Source organism: Aspergillus fischeri, genomic scaffold (assembly GCF_000149645.3).
Source record: "Aspergillus fischeri NRRL 181 1099437636249 genomic scaffold, whole genome shotgun sequence".
NCBI classification, from domain to species: Eukaryota; Fungi; Ascomycota; class Eurotiomycetes; order Eurotiales; family Aspergillaceae; genus Aspergillus; species Aspergillus fischeri.
This window is the reverse complement of record NW_001509770.1, coordinates 734807-756797: the sequence shown is the minus strand read 5'-3', so window position 1 is coordinate 756797 and position 21991 is coordinate 734807. Positions and strand designations below refer to the sequence as shown.

The 21991-nt window shown below is 49.3% G+C and overlaps 4 protein-coding genes across 4 annotated transcripts, besides 3 other annotated features; all 4 read right to left on the bottom strand.

Annotated features, from left to right (window-relative positions):
* Positions 1–2288: 2288 nt before the first annotated feature.
* adB (adenylosuccinate synthase ADE12) lies at positions 2289–3759 on the bottom strand (the record flags this gene model as incomplete). Its single annotated transcript, XM_001264211.1, has 4 exons — positions 2289–2999; positions 3065–3516; positions 3581–3649; positions 3717–3759. The coding sequence occupies 4 exons, from the start codon at positions 3757–3759 to the stop codon at positions 2289–2291; spliced, it is 1275 nt and encodes a 424-aa protein (XP_001264212.1).
* An 822-nt stretch (positions 3760–4581) lies between these two features.
* On the bottom strand, positions 4582–7472 carry NFIA_009940 (DnaJ domain protein; the record flags this gene model as incomplete). The annotated part of the gene is made up of 3 exons (XM_001264210.1): positions 4582–6026; positions 6193–7311; positions 7376–7472. 3 exons carry the CDS (start codon positions 7470–7472, stop codon positions 4582–4584), a joined length of 2661 nt encoding a protein of 886 aa, XP_001264211.1.
* Positions 6129–6156: a microsatellite.
* Positions 6156–6185: a microsatellite.
* Positions 7473–8901: 1429 nt separating the features above from the next.
* Positions 8902–12219, bottom strand: NFIA_009930 (Zn(II)2Cys6 transcription factor; the record flags this gene model as incomplete). Its single annotated transcript, XM_001264209.1, has 3 exons — positions 8902–9819; positions 9877–9929; positions 9981–12219. 3 exons carry the CDS (start codon positions 12217–12219, stop codon positions 8902–8904), a joined length of 3210 nt encoding a protein of 1069 aa, XP_001264210.1.
* A 1610-nt stretch (positions 12220–13829) lies between these two features.
* On the bottom strand, positions 13830–15824 carry NFIA_009920 (MFS transporter; the record flags this gene model as incomplete). The annotated part of the gene is made up of 3 exons (XM_001264208.1): positions 13830–14628; positions 14693–15588; positions 15771–15824. 3 exons carry the CDS (start codon positions 15822–15824, stop codon positions 13830–13832), a joined length of 1749 nt encoding a protein of 582 aa, XP_001264209.1.
* Positions 15825–17339: 1515 nt separating this feature from the next.
* Positions 17340–17364: a microsatellite.
* Positions 17365–21991: the final 4627 nt, after the last annotated feature.

Here is a 21991-nt window from a genome sequence, read left to right as displayed (position 1 = left end):
TGCATCCATCCAGTGGATGTTTTCGCTGGCTGCAACTCTGGGATAGATGTGAGTTCTATATACTGAACTATCAGCTACAGGCTGACTTTCGTTTCCAAGCTTGAATCTCCTATTAAGTCAGGCCCAAAAAAACAATTTCTCCTGGAGTGAGCTCCTGATGGAGCCCCCTTATACCTTGGCTTCCTCCGCAACCTCATCGTTGCGTATACTGGAAGACGAAGACACTTGGGGATCAAGAATCGACGAGAGAATCTCTACTCAGACACCCACTGGTGGTTGAATGATGCTAAAGGCGAAGTGCATCTGGATATTACCATTTCTGTGCAGAAGAAAAGGAAGGCCATCACCATTGAGAAGTAGGGGTTGTTCAACCGCCCAATAAGAGGAGACCCAGAGAGGTCCAGCAGGTGTTATGTCCAAGAAAACAATTACGCATCAGTGCGGATTCTGATTCTACGAGCGTCAATTTTTGATCATCTTTCTAATTCTATGTCACATCAATTAGCTTTTAACACCTTTGGCGCTGCTTGCACATCTTGTAACATTTGAAATTAAGACTCAATGGCATGAGGCACTCTCGCAGGCACAATGAGAGTTGAGTTGTTTTGTCACCAGCTCAGAACAACCACCCATGCTATGGCTGGAGTCTCAGGTTCTGATGTTGGTTGGTGCTTAGACTGATATTATATGTGATCTTCATTCCTCATGCTCTAATAGACTACTATAGCGCTGTTGAAGTGGTACAACATGGTCTGTATTGAGTCACTAGGTTGCCCATGGAGCCGATAGAGCACTATGTTGCCTTCATGAAGCATTAAGCTTAAAGATTTCAGTATTACTAGAATTGATGCAGCCGGCCTGGATGTATTACCTTTAAGCTTGCTTGAGATGTTCCTATGATTGAACTGACACGCATCAAAACAGGAGAGGACCAGCGAAGGGTTAACTGCGAAGAAGACTACAGATGTCCTTGCGAGTATAAGATTCAAGTTGAAGCTGAAGGACCCAATCATTCTAAATCACTTCTGCTTGAGTGAAGGTAATGACAAAACTGACCAGTGTCGCGAAGACCCTCCATATTTGTCAATATGGGGGTCTGTTGTACGTTCCTGTTCCTCTCCTTATAATCTTGAAGATGCATTATGAAACCCGTAATGGTGACATGGATAAGCAGGTAAACAGGAAGAATAAGGAGGAAGAGTAGTTGCTGCCTTATTCGGACGAAATTCATTACCACTAGATAATGATGTCGCTGTTACTACAACATTACAGTCACTCAAGCCAAGGAAATCCTGAGTGAAAATATATATGTTGTATGGGCTCATTCTCTCCTCCACTACCCTCTTCTTCATTACTTCTCCACAACTAGGCCCTCTACTTATGGTCCAATCAGAAGAGTTATATCCTGATACATTGACTCCCGAGTTACAGACTGCATTTACTATGCCTTTGTCTCCAGCCAAGTTCGAAAACGATATGAAAAACAGCAATACTATCTAATCTCCGCCAGAAAGTCGATTGGTCACCATGCTACCCCGCGATGGATGCTTCGCCTTGCATTCACCTTTTACTTCACGTCCACTGTGCTGAGGAGGCAGAGAGTGAGTCCACATCCGTATACCAACTATATCTGCTATCTACAAGCTGACTCCTTTCTAGCTCTTATTCCCCAACCGCGTCACACGAGGCACAGAAACTTGTTCTCTCCTAGATGAGAAATAAGCGATGAGAGATGAGCTCTAATGGAGCAGATCAACCCACTGGTCTTCCCGATTCCGTCGGTCCCGAGGCACGATTTCAAGACAAATCGTATCGTTGTTCTTTCGACGTGGTAGGATACGGGGTTGAACTTTCTTGGAATAGTCTCATGCTGGGGATTCACATTGGCTTCTGATCGTTGAGCACGAAAGTCTGGAGGTAGCTTTCGAGGCCAGTTGACCCGTCTGCAAATCATCAGTGCATATACCGAGGGATAGTTGAGGATTAAAAGTCGACGAGTGAATCGGCTGGAGAACCATGTGTATTTCTTGGGATAGCTGGGAGAGGGAAGTATCCTCTGATAGAATATTATACCACCAAAACTGTGATGATTACCCCTAGCCTAAGGGTACATCGTTCGGACACCTTTATCCATATGGCAAGAAGCCAGAGTAAGCAATATTCATCAAATTCGTCTATCCATTCAAATACACAAACATAAGCAAAACAGATAATATCCCAGCAAGACTTCTAGTTTTGTAGGCCGTCGTCATGAACGACCAAGACCGTTTCCTTCGACTGCGCAGGTTTTACTCCCGGCAGATCATGTGGTCTCTGGCGGGACCGGTACCGATCCATTTTACAGGTACACCGCCGAGTTCCCGCTCAATGTACTCGATGTAGGCGCGGGCATTGGCAGGAAGGTCCTCGTACTTCCTGACACCCATTGTGTTGCTCTTCCAGCCGGGCAGACTAACGTACTCGACCTTGACCTTCTCGAGGAGATCGGCGTCGGCCGGGTAGGTGTCGGTCAGGCGGGTTCCGTCAGGGAGGACGTAGGCAACTGCGACCTTGATCTCGTCAAAGTCGTCCAAGATGTCCAGCTTGGTCAGGTTCAGCGCGGTGTAGTGGTTGATCGCCTGGGAGTAGCGGCAGAGGACGAGATCGAACCAGCCGCAGCGACGACGACGGCCGGTGGTAACGCCGAATTCCCTGCCGACTGACTGCAGCTTGTCACCGTACTCGTTCAACTGTTCGCTAGGGAAGGGACCCGAGCCGACACGGGTGGTGTACGCCTTGACCACACCAATGACGGAGGTGATGCTAGTAGGGTTGAGGGACAGAGCCTGGACGGCACCACCCAGACCAGTGGACGAGGAGGTCACGTAGGGGTAGGTTCCGTGGTCCAGGTCGAGCATGAGAGCGTTGGCGCCCTCCACGAGAGTATTCGGCGAGTCCTTGTACTGCTTGAAGAAGGCAAGCTGGTCGACAACATAGGGAACCAAGCGTTTCCGGTAGTCCTATTCCATTGCGTCAGTATCAGACCCTTCAAACCATGTATCTGCCAGGAATCAAGTTGACTTACCTTGAATCGACCAATCTCCTCCTCAACGTCATATTCCAGCTCACCGAATCTCGCAGTGTATCCAGCGTGCAGAGACCGCAGCTTGCGCTCAAAGACCGCCTCGTCCATAATCTCGCCAATACGGACACCCCGGCGGGCAGCCTTGTCACTGTAGCAAGGGCCAATTCCCTTACCGGTGGTGCCGACCTTGCGACCACCCAACTTAGCCTCCTCCAGACCATCAACAACAGAGTGCAGATCGAAGCAGACATGCGCGCGGTCGGAGATGAAAATGCGCTTGCCGGCATCCTTCAGCCCCTTCTCTTCCAACGAGGCCAGCTCCTTGAAGAAGCTGGGGACGTGCACGACAGTTCCAGCGCCAATGAGGTTGACACAGGACGGAGACACCAATCCAGAGGGAAGAATGTGAAAGTCATAAGTGATGTTCTCATGGACGATGGTGTGGCCTGCATCTGGTGAAAGAAGGAGAAAAAAAGTTAGGTTTGCACTACCTCTGCGGAGAGGTATGATACTCACTATGGCCGCCAGCAGCACGACAGCAGAGCGTAGCCTGCTGCGAGAGCATATCTGTGATCTTCCCCTTTCCTATCCGACAATAGCGTCTATCAGCGAGCCGTCCATATCAAGCGCAACAATGTTCATCAAGCCCCACCTTCATCACCCCACTGGCTACCGAGAACGATCGTGATACCCATTGTAGCAAGAGAGAATCTTATTAGAGCAATTGCCGTGACAGGTTGTATTTCAATTGATCAATTGACAGCGACCAGATGGTTTCGATGGTATGTATACGTCGAAAGACCGGCTTCGGTACTTGCAAAAAGCGGCGGGGTGTGGCTGTAGTTTTAAAACTTGAAACAGCACGAATTGAATCGGCTCTTTCTCGAGAGATAGCTTGAGAAAATGTCAATTGTCTGATGAGCGTCAAATAATTCCCGACCCGTTTGCAGGGAAGGTGAATGGAGCAGCAGCGAAGGCGTCGCGACTGTCAAAGATCCAAAAGCCGAAAAAAAGGACGGAGGGGGAACCGCGGAGGCGCGGGCGATATATGAGTCTTACTTTTTCTCCCCCCTGCGCAGAGTGACTCAGCAGGAGGCAGCGAATCAGGGTCCGGTACAATACCATACATCTTACCTCTTCATCGGCAAGCCAATCTGGCACTGGCATTCTGTCACACGGTTACCGGTCTGGTTCTGCTGGCACTTACTGTATCGGGAAGGTGGCGGATGTCGGGTGATGCCGATATCGGGAGTAAGGGCTTGGGGCTCAGGGCTAGGGCTCGGAACAGACCTCCTCAGGGTACTGCGTAGATTGAGCATATCCAACTCGTCATGCTCGGTGCCAGAGAACCTTCGGCTCTAACTGTGGTGCAAGACGCTTCTAAAAATACATGACTGACAGAAGAGACTACCTAACTGTAGAACAGGCCCAACCATTTCAGAACGCCGAACCGCCAACACCCATGCCATGCGAAAAGACCGTATGCAAGAAACGTCGTAGGGGTATATCTATCCAGCCTAAATCAGTTTTCCTCCATTCAAGATCCATTCCCGCATCTCCCCGAGCTGCACAACGCATTTGCGATGGTTCTCACGAGCGACTTCCCAATGTTTGTGCACTCTTTCATCCTCGTCAAATGCACGCAAATAAGCACTGAATCCTGCTTTGGCGCTTCCGGCCACCATAGCATCGTCGCTCTCAGCGTCATCGTCGTCTTCATGAGCCACTTTTTCATCATCCTCGCCACTCGGCTCGTTGATCTTAATACGTGCGGAATCTCCAACAGCGCCAATCCAGTTGGGGGCCATCCCTGTTTCCATCGCATCCTGGCGTGCATTGAAATGACGCAGAAGTCGACGATTGAAAGCGTTCCACTCGCGCATGTAGGCACCCATCTCCGCGACATAACGGTCCCATGCGCCTCGGGGTAGTCCGAGTTGCTGTGACCCTGCGCTGATGGGAACTAGCTCCGGTGGGCTAGGCCTTTTCGGTGGATTCGGGCAAATGAGCCGCCTAGGACGAACATCCCGTGCCGTCGTCCTTGAGACCTTCGCGCGGGACTCAAAGGGCAACGTCGCATGGATATCCTGCAAATCCTCAATCCCGCCGCTATTTGTGCTGGTAAATGGCGCTGTGCTGCCTAGATCATTCAGGTTGAATAGACGAGACTTAGAATTGGCGCCGGTGTCTTTGCTGTCAACACCTGAAGACGGCTGAGGGACTTGATCTTTGGATGCTTTGTCTGTTTGAAAAGCCGCATCAGTGTTTTTGCTGGGGATATCATCATCGAGATCCATGGCTTCCACTTCCTCAGCCCCTGTACCAGTCGCCTCCTGTTTTGCGCTACCTCCGACAGTCGTCCGGGACTCTTCCGCTTCTGTCGCAACACTGGCAGGTTGTGGCGTAGGTCGGATCTTAACCCCGGATTTGGTCTGCTTCTTAGGGCTTCGTTGGCGCTGAGTATTCGCCCGCTGAGAGGCTTCCTCGTTTTGAGGCATGGTCCACCGTACATCCTTGAGTTTGGCAGCCCACTCGTCCACAGAGAACTTTGCCTCAGGAAACGCTGTCGGCGGTTGCTGCGAAACAGACGCCGACCGAGACGAATCCTTGCTGAATGGTCCCGGCTGGCCTGCTCTTGAAGGACTCGCTCTTGTCGAGGTTCGTCCACGACTGTTCGGACGATGGTTGTAGTCAGGTCGGCCATTCTCTGCCGTGCTTGATGTGAATGACCCAAACCCAAAATCGCCTTTCCAACTATCCGCAGTAAATGGTTTGCGTAAATCGTCGTGGCTGCTACTCTTGAAGGCTCCATTTGGTGGTGCTTGGCCTTCATTAGGCGCCGGGTTTCTACAGTTGAAGAAGTCAGCCTGAGAGTACATATAAGGAGCCAAGGGGAAGGTCTCATACGAGTTTGACGAGAATGCACCAAAAATATTTTCAGACGACGCTGGCTTGACCGGTTCTGATGGTATTTGTTAGCACCCGAATACTCACGCACCGATTCAAGGGATATTCATGATGGAGTAGGCCAGCAGAAACAAGCCATCGAGAGCCTGTCAACTGAGAAGAAGAAGAAGAAGAAGAAGAAGAAGGAGGAGGAGGAGGAGGAGGAGGAGGAGGAAACTTACCCGTCCTAGGAGTAGAACCTGTCTGAGAACGAAAATTGGCATATTTGTGGTTTTGCAGCCTGCTCTTGGGAACCGCCTTTGGTTTCCGAGAGACGAAATCATCCTCGGTGCCACTTGAGCTTGTGGAGTCGTAGTTTCGACCTCTGTCGCTACGCAACTTAGGACTAGCGCTTTTGTGTCTCCCAGTAGGAGGAGGAGTTGGACTTGGGGGGTTTGTCCGCGATTGAGCGCTGGAGCTTTTGGGCGAATTGCGCACACCTTCAGAACGCAGCCAGGAACTCGAGAAAAATGTCCGCTCGCCGCCGGTACTGGCATACTTACTGCCTGTTCGCTCAAAATCGGGAGTCCCGGTGTTCTCAGCTCGATAGCCGGATGTTGCCGCAGGTCTCTCCGCCGTTGGGGAGGGGGCAGTTTCCCTATGAAAGCTGTCGGGCGTCTGAAAGCGCTCCCTTCGAGGTACGCTGGTGTAGGATGATGTATTTGCAGCCATGGGTTCATCCCCGCCAGCAGTCCTGGGAGCAAAGCCTTGCTTCTTCCGTGTAGACTGGGTGCGGGATGACTCGTTGGCTGTGGTTTTGGGGGATGTCTTGAAGTACTCGTATGCAGACTTCGGTCTAGTGGGGTGCCCGTTAGGGGTGGCATCCGGTCGGGCAGCCCCCGTATATCCTGCTCGCCCGGTACGCGGATCAAAATGAGACCATCCAGGTGTGGAGTTCCCCTTCATCTCCTGAAACCCACGATACGCATCAGCCCTGGTCTGTCCTTCATCCTGCGTCTTCTCCCACGGCTGCTTGGGAGCCGCTCTCGCGTAGCTAGCATATCGCTGGGCACCGGTTGAGGGCCCATTATGAAAAGATTGCGGGCGACTTGAAAACGGCGGCTTAGGAGTCTGAGGCTTCGCGGTGGACGCGGAGGCGTAAGGGTTTGTAGGAGCTTTCCGAGACGTATTCGCCTTGTTTGGACCGTAGAGCTTGCCGTATCCAGCACGTAGTCGGTCTGTATCGTATTTAAGGCGCTGCTGGGGGTCACTGAGAATTTCGTGGGCCGCTTGGATAGCCTGGAACTTGGCGTTGAACTCGAGCTCGCGGCCTGGATTGCGATCGGGATGGTACTTGAGGGCTGAGAATAAATTAACCACGGAAGACTCGCAAACAAAACCCTGCAAGCAATCCCTTCGCCTTACCTAATTTCCTGAACTGCTTCTTGATGTCTTCAGCGTCTGCGCTAGGCGTCAAACCCAGGTCCGCATAATAATCCCTCCGCACGTCCGCCTTAACCATCGTGGGCAAGCAGCGTAACCCTCAACGGCCTTCAATATTGCGTATTGCCAAATGAGCGGGTTCTAGCCGTGTCGGTCAAAAGTCCAGTCGTATTGCACATGACATAACCCGTAACAAAAAGCACGATCGTATGATCTGTAGGACGAAGCGGTTTCGATCAAAAGAGTGGCAGACAGGTTAGGCACACCTCTCGACGCAAGTGAGAGATGCAAAGGGAAAGACTACCGGCCCGGAGAAGGAAAGAAGGGAACGACCTAGAGCAAGAAAAATATGCAAAGGACTGGTGAGCAGATAGAAGTGAATAATAGAAGCAGAAACTGCCTGCACTCTGCTCCGTAGTTGCAGCAGTGAGGAAAAAGATTGCTCTCCCCGCGATCGAAGGGGTCCACACACAACAGTTGGGTATTTGGTATAGCTTCCGCCAGCCTAACCGGAACCAGAAAGCTCCAAACACTCCGATCGATAGTTACAGAGAAGGCGTGGTCGATATTTACTGCGGACAGCCGGTCAATCTTTCCCTTCTGGTGACGTCTTGTACATGGCTTCTTTTGTTGAGTAGTCGAGACACCAGACAGACACCGAAAGCTAGTCACGGTCGCAGTGGACGAGAGGGGACTGACAGGCCTGATTCTTGTCAAGTTATGACGAATATGGAGATCGCAGCTGATCTGATGACGACGAGAAAACACGTCTGAATAATCTTCTCACAGCTCGCGTTGGTGACTTTGACTCGATCCAAGCGGCAGAGGGTAAAGAGTGGAACGGAGAGATCCTCACCCCGGCAACCTCACGATACAGACACAATAATGTGCATGGAATCTCTGCTAATCAGATGCCGCTGAACACTTAGAACACTTCTGAGGCACAGGTTTTGGGAAGAAGAAGATAAATGAACGTTGAATAATACACAATCTGCAGAGAAGACATATAGCCACACACAGAATAAACAGGAGAGCTGTGCGTTGGCTTGCTGCAACTACTAATCTTTTCTAGTGATTGGATGCATCCCACATGGTTGGTCTCCACAGGACAACTCAACTTAAGCGTCAACAAACTCCTCTCACCACTAGTAAGGGGTAGTAGACACTGAGTTTGCTGCCCAAATTCTTAAAGCGCTGGCCTCACTCTATCCCTGTTGATAGTCCAAATCATGATAGTACATTGAAATCGGCGAGATACCACCATCATCCGATGAAATGGATTATGTGCTTCCTATACTATACTAGGTAGGATATAACTATAAGAACTGTTATGACAACACGCAAAACCAAATAGCCCCATTCGATGCAATCAATGTTTTGCACGATGTACAAGCGAGGAGTCATAAATTCATGTCACCTTTTATTCCCACATCCCAGGTAGACCCAAGACCCGCAAGCAAGATGCCGTCAAAGAAAACACGAAGAAAAGAGGAACGGAGACGAGAACCTCAGATCGAACCATCGCCTGGTGGATTTCCCACTGATCCCCCGAAGAAGTAACCTTCGAGCATATCGTAATTGGCGTTCTCGCTCCAGTCATGCTGGAAGTCGACGGCCATGCCGAATCCGAGGTCGATTCCAACACTGTGGCCAGCCCCATGGCCCAGCGAGGGTACGGCTGACATGTTATACTCGGGATTACCGTCTGAGCCCACAGAAACTGTGTTTTCCGCCCCTGTGGAGTCAAAGTCCAAGAAATCAAGGCTGATCCCTGCGGCACTCTCTTGGTCCGCCGGGGAAAATTGGTGCTGGCCTACATTGGGGGCCGCGCCGCTTGAGGACACGCTGTGCCGCGGGGAATTGCTATAGAAATACTGTTGCTGCTGTGTCTGCGGAGAGACAGGGTTTTCGTAGCCTCCATAATACTCCATAGAAGGTGTTCGTTGAGGATGAGGCCGGGGTGGAAGGTCGGAGCCAAAGTTCGGTGTCGATGGCTCAGGGTATTCGGCGCGCATTGGATACGTCTGTACTGGCTTCCTTGTACCGCTGCCGGCGCGATCCGGAACGGGCCCGGGGTCATTGAAGAGATCGCCAAGGTTCATGTCGAACTTTGGCAATGGACGAGACTGGCGTACCTGCGTCTGCCGCCGAGGGACATGAGTAAAGCGCTGTCGTTGGTCAAAACCGGATCTTCCAGAACCCCTCGTCGGGCCCGCATAACCAGTATGATGCTGCTGAGATGCAGTTTTGATTTGAGATAGATCTACCTGAGATCCAAACCCGGTAGTCGATAAGCTCATCTGAACGGTGGCTTTGCTCATTCGTTCAAAGGCATCCCGACAAGCTTCTGCCGGGGGACACTTGTGCATCAAGTCCCCAAGCACAGATGTGGCCGCAAGCACTGTGAAATCGACTTCGTCTAATGTCTACAACCGAATTAGTTAAATATTATCTTGCTTCCTGTTTAGTCGTGAGATACATACCAAGCGACTTCGCACGAAAGGTGAGTGCCATATCGCATATAAAAATGAAATACCTAGAAGTGTGTAAGCAGCGTGATGGTATCGAGTGAGGGACTTTGTCATACCCGCCATAAATACATGATGTGTTGCAAGATATGTATAGTTCACTAGTCGGACACGGTGCATCTGGCGATATATACGGATAACTTTCTGCCCTGCCTCTGCAACCTTGTAGTATATGTCATCTTCATCTTCGGCTTCGTCCACATTCGAGAATGACGGGCTGGATACATCCTCCGCCGGTGTCAGCTCTGCAGCTAATTCCGCAGGAACTGTCAAGCTCTGCTGGTAGAGCATGATGACGGCCTGCCAGTAATTGAGTTCAAGAAATTCCACCGAAAACTGCACGCCTGTTTCTCTACGAGTGGGCGCGCTTTCCTGCCACTCCATCAATCGCCGGTGAACATCTCTGCGCCATGAGCGGAATGAGTCGAACCCTTGAAGGAAGGGAGACGCAAGGTCAGAGCGTATAACTGTATTGGCCGAATAAGGAACCTTTTGCCGCACGAATCGTGCTTGTTGATGTTGAAGGACATCTTGAATCTCAGATTGCAGCACCCGCAGCTTGAAGTAATGGTGTGCCGCATATTTGTAACTGGGAGCGCCTGCAGGTGGCGTGACAATGCCAGACTTGGTGATGTACTTGTCCTCAAATAGGGATGGGAATTCGGTGCTAATAGCTTGATCGCTGATTCCAAAAGGGCGACCAACACAGCAACTGACGAGACGATCAAAGCTGTAAACACACCACCACAATCGCCGGCGAAGATCGCGAACCCATTCTCGACGGCCACGCTCGCTAGTATGTATCCGCGGCTTGACTTTGTTCTCACCCTTGGTAGACGAACGATCGATGCTTTCTTCGCCAACCGAGTCAATACCCGCTCCATCCTCGTAATGAAGACCAAGATCAACCGCTAGACGCATAGCGACCCCAACAATATACCAAAGGCCCGGCGCAACGGGCCGAAGAAGTGCAAAACTGGCTAGCAGGAGGACGGCTTGCAGCTCCTCTAGCGCACCAAACCCGTCGTTCGATGACGAAGCGCCAAGGAAAGATTCCAAATGAATAATGGCAGAGGCATGGTACTCTTCGGGTTGATACTGATGGCTGGAAAGCCGCGGCCTTTTTGCTGTGGACGAGGAGGGTGAGCGGCGGCTGTTGCTCTGCTTGTTGTCTTCATCGTCTGAGCTGGTCTTATCTTCGAATATGATACCTGCGCCAATGGCAAAGACAATGTTTAGAGTATAAAGGCTGCGAGGAGAGCGGTCCTTCTCCTCAACTGAGTATGTCCGATCGAGAAGTTCCATGAAATCCTCCCGGTGGAGAATAGGCATCTGCGGGTTTGCATGCTCGAAATAAAGGTTGACGAGCTTCTCCGCCAATTCTCGGTCAGGGAATGCCGCACACTTCATCATTGGCCTTGTCTGAAGACCGAAGAACGAATCCCGCATGGTACTCCCTGCGGTACCCGTGGCACTATGCGGCAAGCGTTCAGTAGGCCGCATAGGTCCGCGCTCTCCCACGTTGCCGGCAACGGAGCTCTTCACCGCAGCGAAGACGACACGCGCAAAAGAAATTCCTGAAGTCGACCCCAGATACCGTGGATCGGAAGTCCCTTGCACCGATACCATGCCAATATTCGACACGAGATTGTGTATGCGCCAACTATCCTCTTTCTCATAATCCCGGCTGGTCTCCGCATCCTGTTCACTCTCCCGGTTCCTGCCCGATCGCGGAACCAGCGCAGCTTTATCTGCCTTTTGCCGAGTCAATTTGTCACTTTCGACAACGGTAGTGGACAAGGTCTCGGCACCCGCCGACCCTTCTGAACCAGCCATCTGCGGCCGACCCTGGTCGTATCCCGCCTCTACCTTGATGGCCTCCTCTTCATCAAAGGCCACAGCTTCTTTGAACTCAATCTGGTGGTCCCTCAAGTTTTTCTCTAGGTAAGCCACGCGCGCCTCGAGGAAATAGACATAGCTGCGCGGAATCTCGCGTTTAGTGATAGGATCATACCCGACGCAGCGGACACCGGCTTTCTCACAGGACTGACACCGGGGGAGTCGCTGGTCGCAGCGGTTCTTGCGCAACCGGCATCTGTTGCAGGCGGAGACATTGCGGAAGGAGGACGAGGTCGAGGAAGTTGTCACGGCAGCCGGTGGTGGTTTCGCAGCGCCATCGTGAGATGCCTGCTGTTGCGTTTGCGCCGCAGACTGCGCTTGGGTCGAGGAAGGCTCAGCCGGAGGGTGCGGTCGTTTCCTCCCGAGGGAGGTAGGCGAGGCCGGGGAAGTGTTCAACATGACGGGAAAGGCGAGACGGGGAGAAGGCGCGCCGGGGTGCGACAACCATGTCTCGAGAATGGAAGTTTGTCGCAGGTCAAGTGGAACGAGGGGATAGTTTGCCGAAGATTTCGAGACAAATCAGCATTCATGTTAAGTCATACGGCTTGATGCTTTGGGCCGTTTTGCAGCTGTGTATTTCGCTTCGATAAATGAAATTGCGTAGCACGGGAAAGTTACTCCTCAGTTGTATCCCGATCCGCGGGCTTTCTTAGTTTCCGAGATGATAGTCAAGGCAAAGGTCGATTCTGTTTTGGTCGCAGGGCAAAGTCGCAAACCATATCGGAGATAATTTGCCGCGACTACAAGTGGATTCAGAGACGGGACAAGGAAGAAGAAGTGCAATTGGAAATACTGGAGGTCGAAGGGGAAAAAATGTCGACGTTGAAGGTTGGAGATAGGACAAACTGTGGGGACTCCGAGGCCGACGGTGTAAGTACGTACGGAGAATACTACCTCGCTAAGCACTCTTCCGTATTCAATTTCAACGAACAACAGCAGAGAATTGTAGAGCTAGCTAACCAAAACGATTGGTTATTGCCTGAATATCAACAGGGAGATCTATAAAAGACTTCCTGCTCCTTCTCTCTGTTCCTAAGGTAGTACCTAAGTACTGGTCTCGGTAACAATACGTGACAGTACCCTAACTGCTGCCCCACGTGAGAAGGGAAAAAGCTCGGAGATGATTGGCTGGTGATAAGTCAATCTTGAGTTGCAAAACACCAGTACTAAAATATTGAGAAGATAGCTTAAGACATTCTGCGATTACCAATTCCCTTATCATACCAATTGAAGCATCGCCTTAAGTGATTGGGACAATCCGCAGCCCCGAATATTTGCACAGAGAACGCGTTATCCGGGTCACTTCGCGGCCAACCCCGCATTCATAGTCACGTGATGCATAACAGATTACGGAGACAGGCAGTAGCATGAGGGGAAGGGAATGGGTAATTGATCCCAAGTCAAGCCTGGCCTGCTCCACTTGAATTATCCGTCTCCGACGTTTTTTTCAGATCTTTTGTTCGGACAACTAGGATAGAGCAGAATATGAACTCCTATATCGAGCACTGTCGTTCAGCACAGCTGGGTATCAAAAGTGGAGATTGTTTCGGTGGCCGGAAAGGAGGGCCGACTGCAGTCTTCCCTTGTACAGAAAGTGGATTTAGCGCTCAAGGTGCTAGGATATGATAAATATGACAAAAGCCGCCCAGATGCATGACATGATGCGTACCCGATGATGCCCATGTTGATGATCCCGAACAAAAGACAAGAAAAACAGACAAGACCCCGCGCTTCTGAAATGCATGCAATCTATTGAAAAAAGAAAACTGCGCCATCGCCCGTCTTGGACTCATGTTCTAGAATAAGAGAGGAAAAGGGATGAGAAATGCATGGCTCGAAACAGACAGATGTGACAACAGCGAAGAAGCGAAAGGGAGAGTGGAATGTCGATACCACCCAACCACAAGTTCATAGTTAAAATCGTATAATGCCTGACGAGGATGCATTATGAAGGGAAGCGAGGATAGAAGAAGAATCTAGCGCATGTTAATGCGCGAAGGACATCATTTTCAGTCCTCGGCAAATGCAAGTTGATTCGACCGGAGTGCTGGTTCGACTTGCGTCAAATCTAGGTTGGAAATGTCCAAATCATCGACACTGGTCCGCGTAGAAGAGAGCAGTCTGCGTTCCTCTTCGGGCGTGGCATACTCTTTGCCTGCAGTGAAGGAGCTCCGCATAGGGTTTCCTGCAGTCGAGTCACTGTTGCCAGCCTTCTCGCTGTCTCTCCGCGGCTCGCTCTCCTCCATCCAGAAGCTTTGGATGGTACCGGTGACGCAAACGAGGCCACAGGCCCACCATGCGATAATCGAGTAGCCGCTTTCGAGGCCCTTGGAGTGCAACAGACCCGTGATTGTCGGCCCCAAGGCGCGGCTAAGACTCGCAGTCGAGGCGGCAGCACCGTTGATCGAACCGAGAACCTTGGATGATGGAGCAGCATTGGCAAGCAGAATAGCAGTTGAGGGAAAGGCAATGACGTGCAACGTAATTTTGCTGATGAGTGCCAGGTAGACTGCTGCTGTCTGCAGAATTGAAGGCAGAAGAACGAGGTATGGGACGAGCATGTAGAGTGGTGGCCAAACGAGCAGAACAAGTCGGAAGGTTCGCAGTGTTCCAAAATGGCGAACGACGAAAGGAAACAGCCAAAGTTGGGCAATCATGGAGTAAACGCCTTGTACTGCGAGCATAAAACCGATCGTCTTGGTGGGAAGACCAAGGCCGCCGGTGAATTTGAACGGCAGGACGAAGTTGTCATCGGATTTAGGGGTGCTGAGAAAAACGGGCATAAGTTGATCAAAGGAGACGCTGTGGCTGTTGGAAGATGGTTAGAAAATGAAATCACGCGTCGTAGGAATAAGGATTGGTCCGAACTTACTAGGCAAGAATACCATAAGCGATGATGTTGAAGACCACCTGCTTTGTGAAAGCTTTAGGTGTCCCGCATTGTTCGCCTTTGACCTGACCCTCAATGTCGTCATCTTCTGATAGAGCGCCCACATTCTTCACCGGGGCCAGCTGAGGCGAGGTTTCGGTGCTTCTGTACTCTGGTGGAGGGACATCGCCGTAGTCGAAATAGTCAGCTTCGTTGGCTTCCACTTTGATGTCCGTGTCATCCTCTGTCAGTTGCACGCGGGAGCCCGAGCATTGGGCGACGAGCCAATTGCCCAGCTGGAGACCAGGGTCACGGCGGTATCGTTTCTCCGGATGAGTCTCCTCAAGGAACAAGAAGCCGACGATAACCCCAAAGACCAGGACGACAACACAGACAAGGTTGGGCAGCAGAAATGGGAAGCTGTCGAAGATTGTATGGCGCTGGAACAATCCGGGATAATTCTGGCAGGGCTGTGCCAACGCACCACCCATAGCTGGTCCTATGATCGACCCCAAGCACCAAACAAATGGCATGATCGAGTAAGCCCGAGGTTGATGTTCCTTGACAGTCACGATCTCCGCAACGGTCGTTTGAAGAACTCCGATGTTTCCATTGAGGAGACCGCCAAGCGCTCGAGCAATCATGGCGGTTGGCAGATTGGGAGCAAATCCGAAAACAATCATGCTGATAGCTGTTCCAATCAAACCCATAATCAAAACAGGCTTTCGACCAATCTTGTCGCTCATCCGACCCCAGAACATGCCTGCCGAGAATTCCGCAAAAGTAAAGGAGGATGTGATCAGGCCAGCATAGAGAGCGATTTTGCGATCGTCATCTGTCACCTTGAATGCCTCTACCATGTGGTAGACATACGGAAAAATGGACATGAATGCAATTGGCTCGCAAATGCGGCATAGTGCTTGAAGAGCTGTCAGTCATCCTGAAGATCCAATAGGAGATTTCAACTGCAGTAAGGAAATGTTTGCTCCAATAAAGACGCCCAGATCCATGTTCGTCATACATGAACCCATCATCCTCATCGAGATTGGGCACTAAGCAGTGCGACTGAGAGAGAACATACCGAGCACGAAAAGCTGGCGCACAGGAAAGGCGGACCAATCATCGCGCCCACCATTATGCCGCTGGCGTCGTAAGAATGACGGCCGTTTGAACATCTCGTCGTCTCCGTACAAGAAATGTACGCGGGCCAAGGGAGAACAGGAAATAGCTATAGCAGTGTATGCCGGAATCCCTCTTTTCTGTCAGAAATCGAAAGAGTCTGACAGCAAGAGCAATGTGTTGCCCTAAAGTCGTCGCTGGGCTAGAAGGGATTGATTGCGATTGCGATGAGATTGCGCGCCTGAAGAAGAAAGAAGGAACCTCTTGTTAGAGGAACTTCAGCATTGCTTCCTTTCTTCTCAATGCGCTCCAGCTGTCCCTGGTTTCGAGTTCGTAGTTCCTCTGTATCCTGTCGTCTTCCTTCCTTTTGGCTCCGTTCCACTGACGTCGAAGATCACTCGAGTTCACTACCAGGGAGTTTGAACAAAGTGACTTTGCTTGGAACTATGGGAATCTTTGTAGCCGATGACTAAGGCGCAACAAAGCTCAAACACCCAGAGAAGAATGAGCTATTGGGGAAAGATGTGTAATGGTATGTAGATGTGGTTGGTAGTAGGTGAAGGCAGAGATGAGGCGAAGGCAGAACGATGAAGTCGGAGGATTCAATGGGACAATGGAAGGATAGAAGAAGGGGATACTGTCGGAATAAAGGCAAGAGCTTAATTATAAGTAGCAGAAGAGAGAAGAGATAGTCTTCAAGGGAGGATCTGGACGGGAAGGGGAACTAAATGAAGTATCTGATGTGGATAAGAGGAAGAAGATATGTGATCATTGACCAGGCGAAAATATTAAATAATTATTTCAGAAAGGACAAGGTAAAAAATCAATAAAAGAAAATAAAAAATATGAATTATGATTTAAACAAAAAAGAAATAAAGGGAAAAGTAAAACGTCAACGGTCCAGCATTTGGGACAGGAAGAATCACAATGGAGCCCGTTTTGGTTACAGCTGTACAGACTACAGAGGATGATGCAGGACGCAGTCAACAGCAAACAGTCAAGGAACACTAGCACATAGGATCCACATTCATATTGTTGATTTTAAGCTATGATGTCTCCAGTGAATAGACAAGGGCAATGGGATTGGGGGACTGGCAAATAATGACCTATGCTAACAACTAGACTGACGGAAACGAGAATAATAATGACAGAGATCAGAAACAAATTCTCCGTACCAAGGGTAATAATGAAGGGCAAAGCGAAAGGGATGTGGATCCAATGGCAGCCCTCTCTAACAACTGGTTTCCAGTCAACCAGTTCGATCCACAGGTACTCAAGCTGAAGACAATCAGTTGGGATTCCCTTTCAGGTAACTAAAGCCTCGTAAAAGGCTATGGGTCTGCGACGTAAGTCCGTAGTCTGGACAGCAGGGCCTGGGAAAAAGGCCCGATTGCTCCTGGATCCTTTTGATAATCCACTGATCAAAAAAGAGCGGTCTTGTTTTCCTGATCCCTGGCGGGGGAGACAGGGGGGCGGACAAAAAGAAAAGAAAAACAGAAGGGCAGATAAGAAATCCACACAATTCAAACATAAAAAAAAAAAAAGAAAGAAAAAAAGCGGGAATAAAATATGATTAAGAAAATATGGACAAAATACTGTGGGGGGAAAAAAACAGTTTAATGGAAAATGAAACAAAATCCTACAGCTGATAAAAAATAAAATTAATAATAATAACAAACAATCAAAAAAAGTGAACTAATAGCCCAAATTTGCCCCCAGTTGAGAGCCGCCGCCGCAGAATTGAACGGTCGACCATGGACCTGAGCCCCGGGCTCCGGGGAACAGCAGTAGGCGGGTATCTAGAAGCGCGCTAAAACAGACCCATAAGGCAATGGATGATCGGCTTTCCAAGAGTATGGTTTTAGTGAGACTTAGTCAAGATGATAGATCTCATTTAGCAATTTAGTACCCACCGAAACCCACCCACTTTCAGATGGTCTTTTTGCCGCCCCTTTCTCTAGCTAGTCTAGCGTTTGTCTCCCAGTCTGCTTAGTCCAATAATCTCTTCCCCAGTTTGGGATAATTAGTCCACTGGAACCTGGGGAGATTTGTACTCGACAGTCCATACCGAAATCAAGAGATAACCATGGCCTGATTCCCTTGACTGCCATTTGTAGGGATGTTTCAACCGGGTATGAAGAAGTATGGTAATGATGTATTGCCCTTCATGACATGCATATCAATCTTTGCGATCCTGCATTCTCAACATTCCCTGAAAGGAAATCGAGAGATCCATGCAAGTATTCTTCCTTTGTTTTGAATGCAATGCACTTCTTGGTTTCCCTTTGTTTGGTACATGTATGGAAAAGGAGGAAGAGCACCAATAGGGAAAAAGGGGAAAGCAAGCACACGTCTCTGAGGAGTGACGATAGAGATGCGGTGTACCTGTGTACCACTGTGTGACTACGATCAAAAGCGGTCAGCCAGGCCAAGGACGGAAGCCAGATAATGTACGGAGTACATTTCAGGGAGAAAGGGGGCACCTCCAGAAATGAGACAGGAAGGGAGCTATGAAAGGGGGCCAAAATAAAAATTAGAAATCAAAACTAAAAACTCAATAAAATTTCGAAAGGACTGAGAGAAGAGAGAAGGCACTGTCTCACAGTCTTATTATTGATCTTTCGTTTACTCCGTACCGAGTACACTGGTCGAAAAGTATATCAGTCATGCCATCTACATAAGTGGGCCGAATACTAAGGTTTGGAGGTGAGCAGTCAACTTCCATACAGTAGTGATTACTTGGAGTAGTAATAAGGACTAAGCTAAAGAAGGTAGCGGCTGAATTCCGATCTTTCTTACTTACTGTACTCTTTAGTAATAGTTAAATAAGTTAACTAGACCGTGAAGCATGGAAGTATGATCACAATAAACAGGAGCTAGAACTTATGGACAATGAGAAGTCTCCAGAGATGGAGGCAAAAGAAAATACTTGACTGGTTTTCCGAAGCTTGTCGACCGCTATGCTCTTTATATACATGCTGGAATGATTTATGTTGTGGCCTTGACCAGAATAATAGGGCCTATACTCCGCTCTATCTTGAACACATCAGATAGAAAGTAATCAAGTCGTCCTTAAATAAATCTATTAATTGATTTTAACTTCTTCCAGACTCTAGGCTACTTCCGCAACATCCAATAGCATAGATAAAGGCATTGTTCTGTGCTAATTCCAAATTACTTTTTCTATGGTAAGGTACATGTTCACTCCGTACTGCATTACCAATGTAGAGAAATGTTGGTTAAAAGTTATCCGACTGTCCACGACTCCATTACGCTAATAGCGGGTCGGCGCTGGAAGGAACCAAGGCACTGGAATCAAGCTACCTATCTTTTGGCACTGAGGCAGATCTTTAGTCCCTGGCGAAAATGAACACTAAGCGGGTCAGTATGGATCACTCATATTCACGAAGTACCTCTTGTGGTATTATTATTACAGTCGTACACATCAAATCTTATCGAGTAGCCTACTCTAGATTCCACTACTGCGAAGGGCTGGCTTGGTGCCGTTGAGATCCGGAGCCACTCGAGTCCAATAGAAATTGCACCGAAGATGTAGACAATTCGGTAGATTGAGAACGAATGCAAGCAAATTCCTTGCGCATTGTGTCTGGGAGATCAGGCAGCTGAATACGACAGATCATTGATCTCAAATATTACTTCGTTTATTCCGTACTTAGGTGTACGCCGGGGTTGACAATGGTCAGTTGGGCGACGTCATCAGATCTTGCCGGTTGGTAACGAGCAAATTGGCGTCGACATAATCTTTAATGAATGCTGGAGCCCTGCGTAGATAGGTGTATCAGCCTAGTGTTACTGTATTGCAAACAAGATTTGATATCTGTAACAGGGGCCACAGTGACAGGGTACCCCACGCGAGGGAGATGCAACCTAAATTGGCGCCCTCCAAAGCTATCACTCGTGAGGTCGAATACTGTTGATGTGTTGCGTAAAGCAGAAAAGCCCACAGCAGACAGGGTACCCAAGTCTACCTTGGAGACAGATGACATTTCGAGGATGCTGTCATGAGCAACGATCAAGTGTCTAGTGTTACACCAAAGCCAATGTCGTTTTTTCCATTAAGATCCCGATTTGTTTGTCGGGAAGTGCCTGCTGTAGTGCAGTGTTGGGCTTCTACAAGTATGCACGAGTTGCATATCTCTAATATTCATCAGCGGTCGTTGAAGATATGATAGGCAAGGCGAGTACGGCACCCTGAAGGAGCTGTTTGAAATTCCAAGTTTGAATTAACCCCGAAGTATTTCCACGATGTTATGATCTGGCGGTGTCGGGCCTAACATGCCCATCAGATCCAGGTTTCTGATGGCACGCAGCGAGGCTAGATGGAATCACCCGACACAGATTCTCTTAGGTCGTTTGAATTGTCGTAGTCGTGTCTATCTTAATGTCCACTCGGACACCCCGGACCGGAGAGGGAGACAGATGGAATGTCATTGCCGTGCATCTACACAGTACTAAGCTGTACTGCTCATGATCATGTGAACATTGAGCTACTAGCCTCTAGGTAACTGATGCAGCAGGTCGCTTGAAGCTCATTGGACGCGTTCAGATCCTAGACAACCGAGGGTGTAAGGTATGATTGTGTTTGGCATCAAGATGCATGCATAGGAAATATCATGATCAATTATTAATGTCTGAGCAGTCATGATGATGCTCTTATTCACCAGACAGAATGCGAAGGCAGGATTGGCAGACTTCGACAGTAAGCGGTGAGGGCGCTCGAGGGAGGGGCAAGAGGGGCATATGCAGGACATTCGACGACATGAGCTGATTGACTGACTACATTTATCCTTGACCCCCTGACCATATTGTCACTGTTGGTTTTGGTTAACTGTTGAGCAACGTGTGTCTATCATGGTAGCTTGGGCAGAAATCGAATGGCGGACATTTCATGCATCTGGCCTATGAGCTAAGCCTGAGGAGCAGCCCCTTGCTCGCCTTGCAGAATGTCAACCCAAAAGATATACGGTGAGGACAAAGCCTTGGACCAAACTACATACTCACGCGATCGGATCAACACAGCCACGACAGGTGGCAGCAATCTTCGCGAAGGATTCTGCTCCAATGGCCAGCTGAATCAACATTCCATTTTCATGCGAGGCAGCTTCGATTGTTTCTCTTGAAGCGGGGCACGGAACTGCCCCGCGGTACATCAATGGTTGTACCTACCATAGGGAGTATTTGACTGTTTATTGACGGCTCAACGGCTGTCTAGCATTTTGTGATACGCTGGATCTGGATCCTACACATCTACTCCGTACATTGTTTGCTCTTCATCAGCTCATGCTTACATCATTTGCTATCACAAAGCAATGACAGCTGTCCCTCCCAAGCTTGCTTCTTGCCGTTTCGGTGGACAAGGAATCGAAGGCACATCACCAGGCCTCGTAAGATTAGGACCGGACGCTCGGCTTTGGAGCTCTTTAATTACACTGATGAGCACAGTGCTCATTTCATGTTTCATGCTGGAACTGTTACCCGAATATTGTCTTGTCATACGATCAAGTCCACGAGTGAGACAAAACGCCTCGAACATGATCCTACTTCTTCCTCGGAAGATAGGTACGCGTGCCTGGTGTGTCTCCACTTATGGTAAAACCGCTGCCGCACCAGTCTGTCGGGTCCCGAGTAATCTCCCTTAGGTGACGTCGTTGCCAATTCGAACAAGAGAATTGTGCTTCAATTTGTTTCTCAAATATGCTTCTCGAGATACATTCTTTTAACACCACTTTGATTATTCATATTCATGAGAGAATACGGAGTAGACTTCAAAAAGCGGTCTGTACGGGAATGTCGGGATCCTCGGTGGGTATTGGTCGAGGAGACATGTCTCACCAGTGCATTATTATGTATGGAATCCTTCTGGAACCAGGATGAGGCAAGGAAATATCTACTCCGTATCGACCTAGGTAATGTGGATGTCACAGCACAAATCATAATATTGCGATTCGTGGCTTGGCTTTGGTATCTAGTGTTCAGCCATGATGAACAAAGGATTATGGAGATCCGACAATTTAACATGGACGCATCTGTATGCGGATGTGGCGGACTTAACTCACTTGAGTGGCTGGCTGTAAATTTTTCCAGTCTTCGAAATACCTCAGTCCAGATCATCTACTCAGATATTGTGAGGCTAAGAATCATGCCACAATCTTTTGCAGTCTT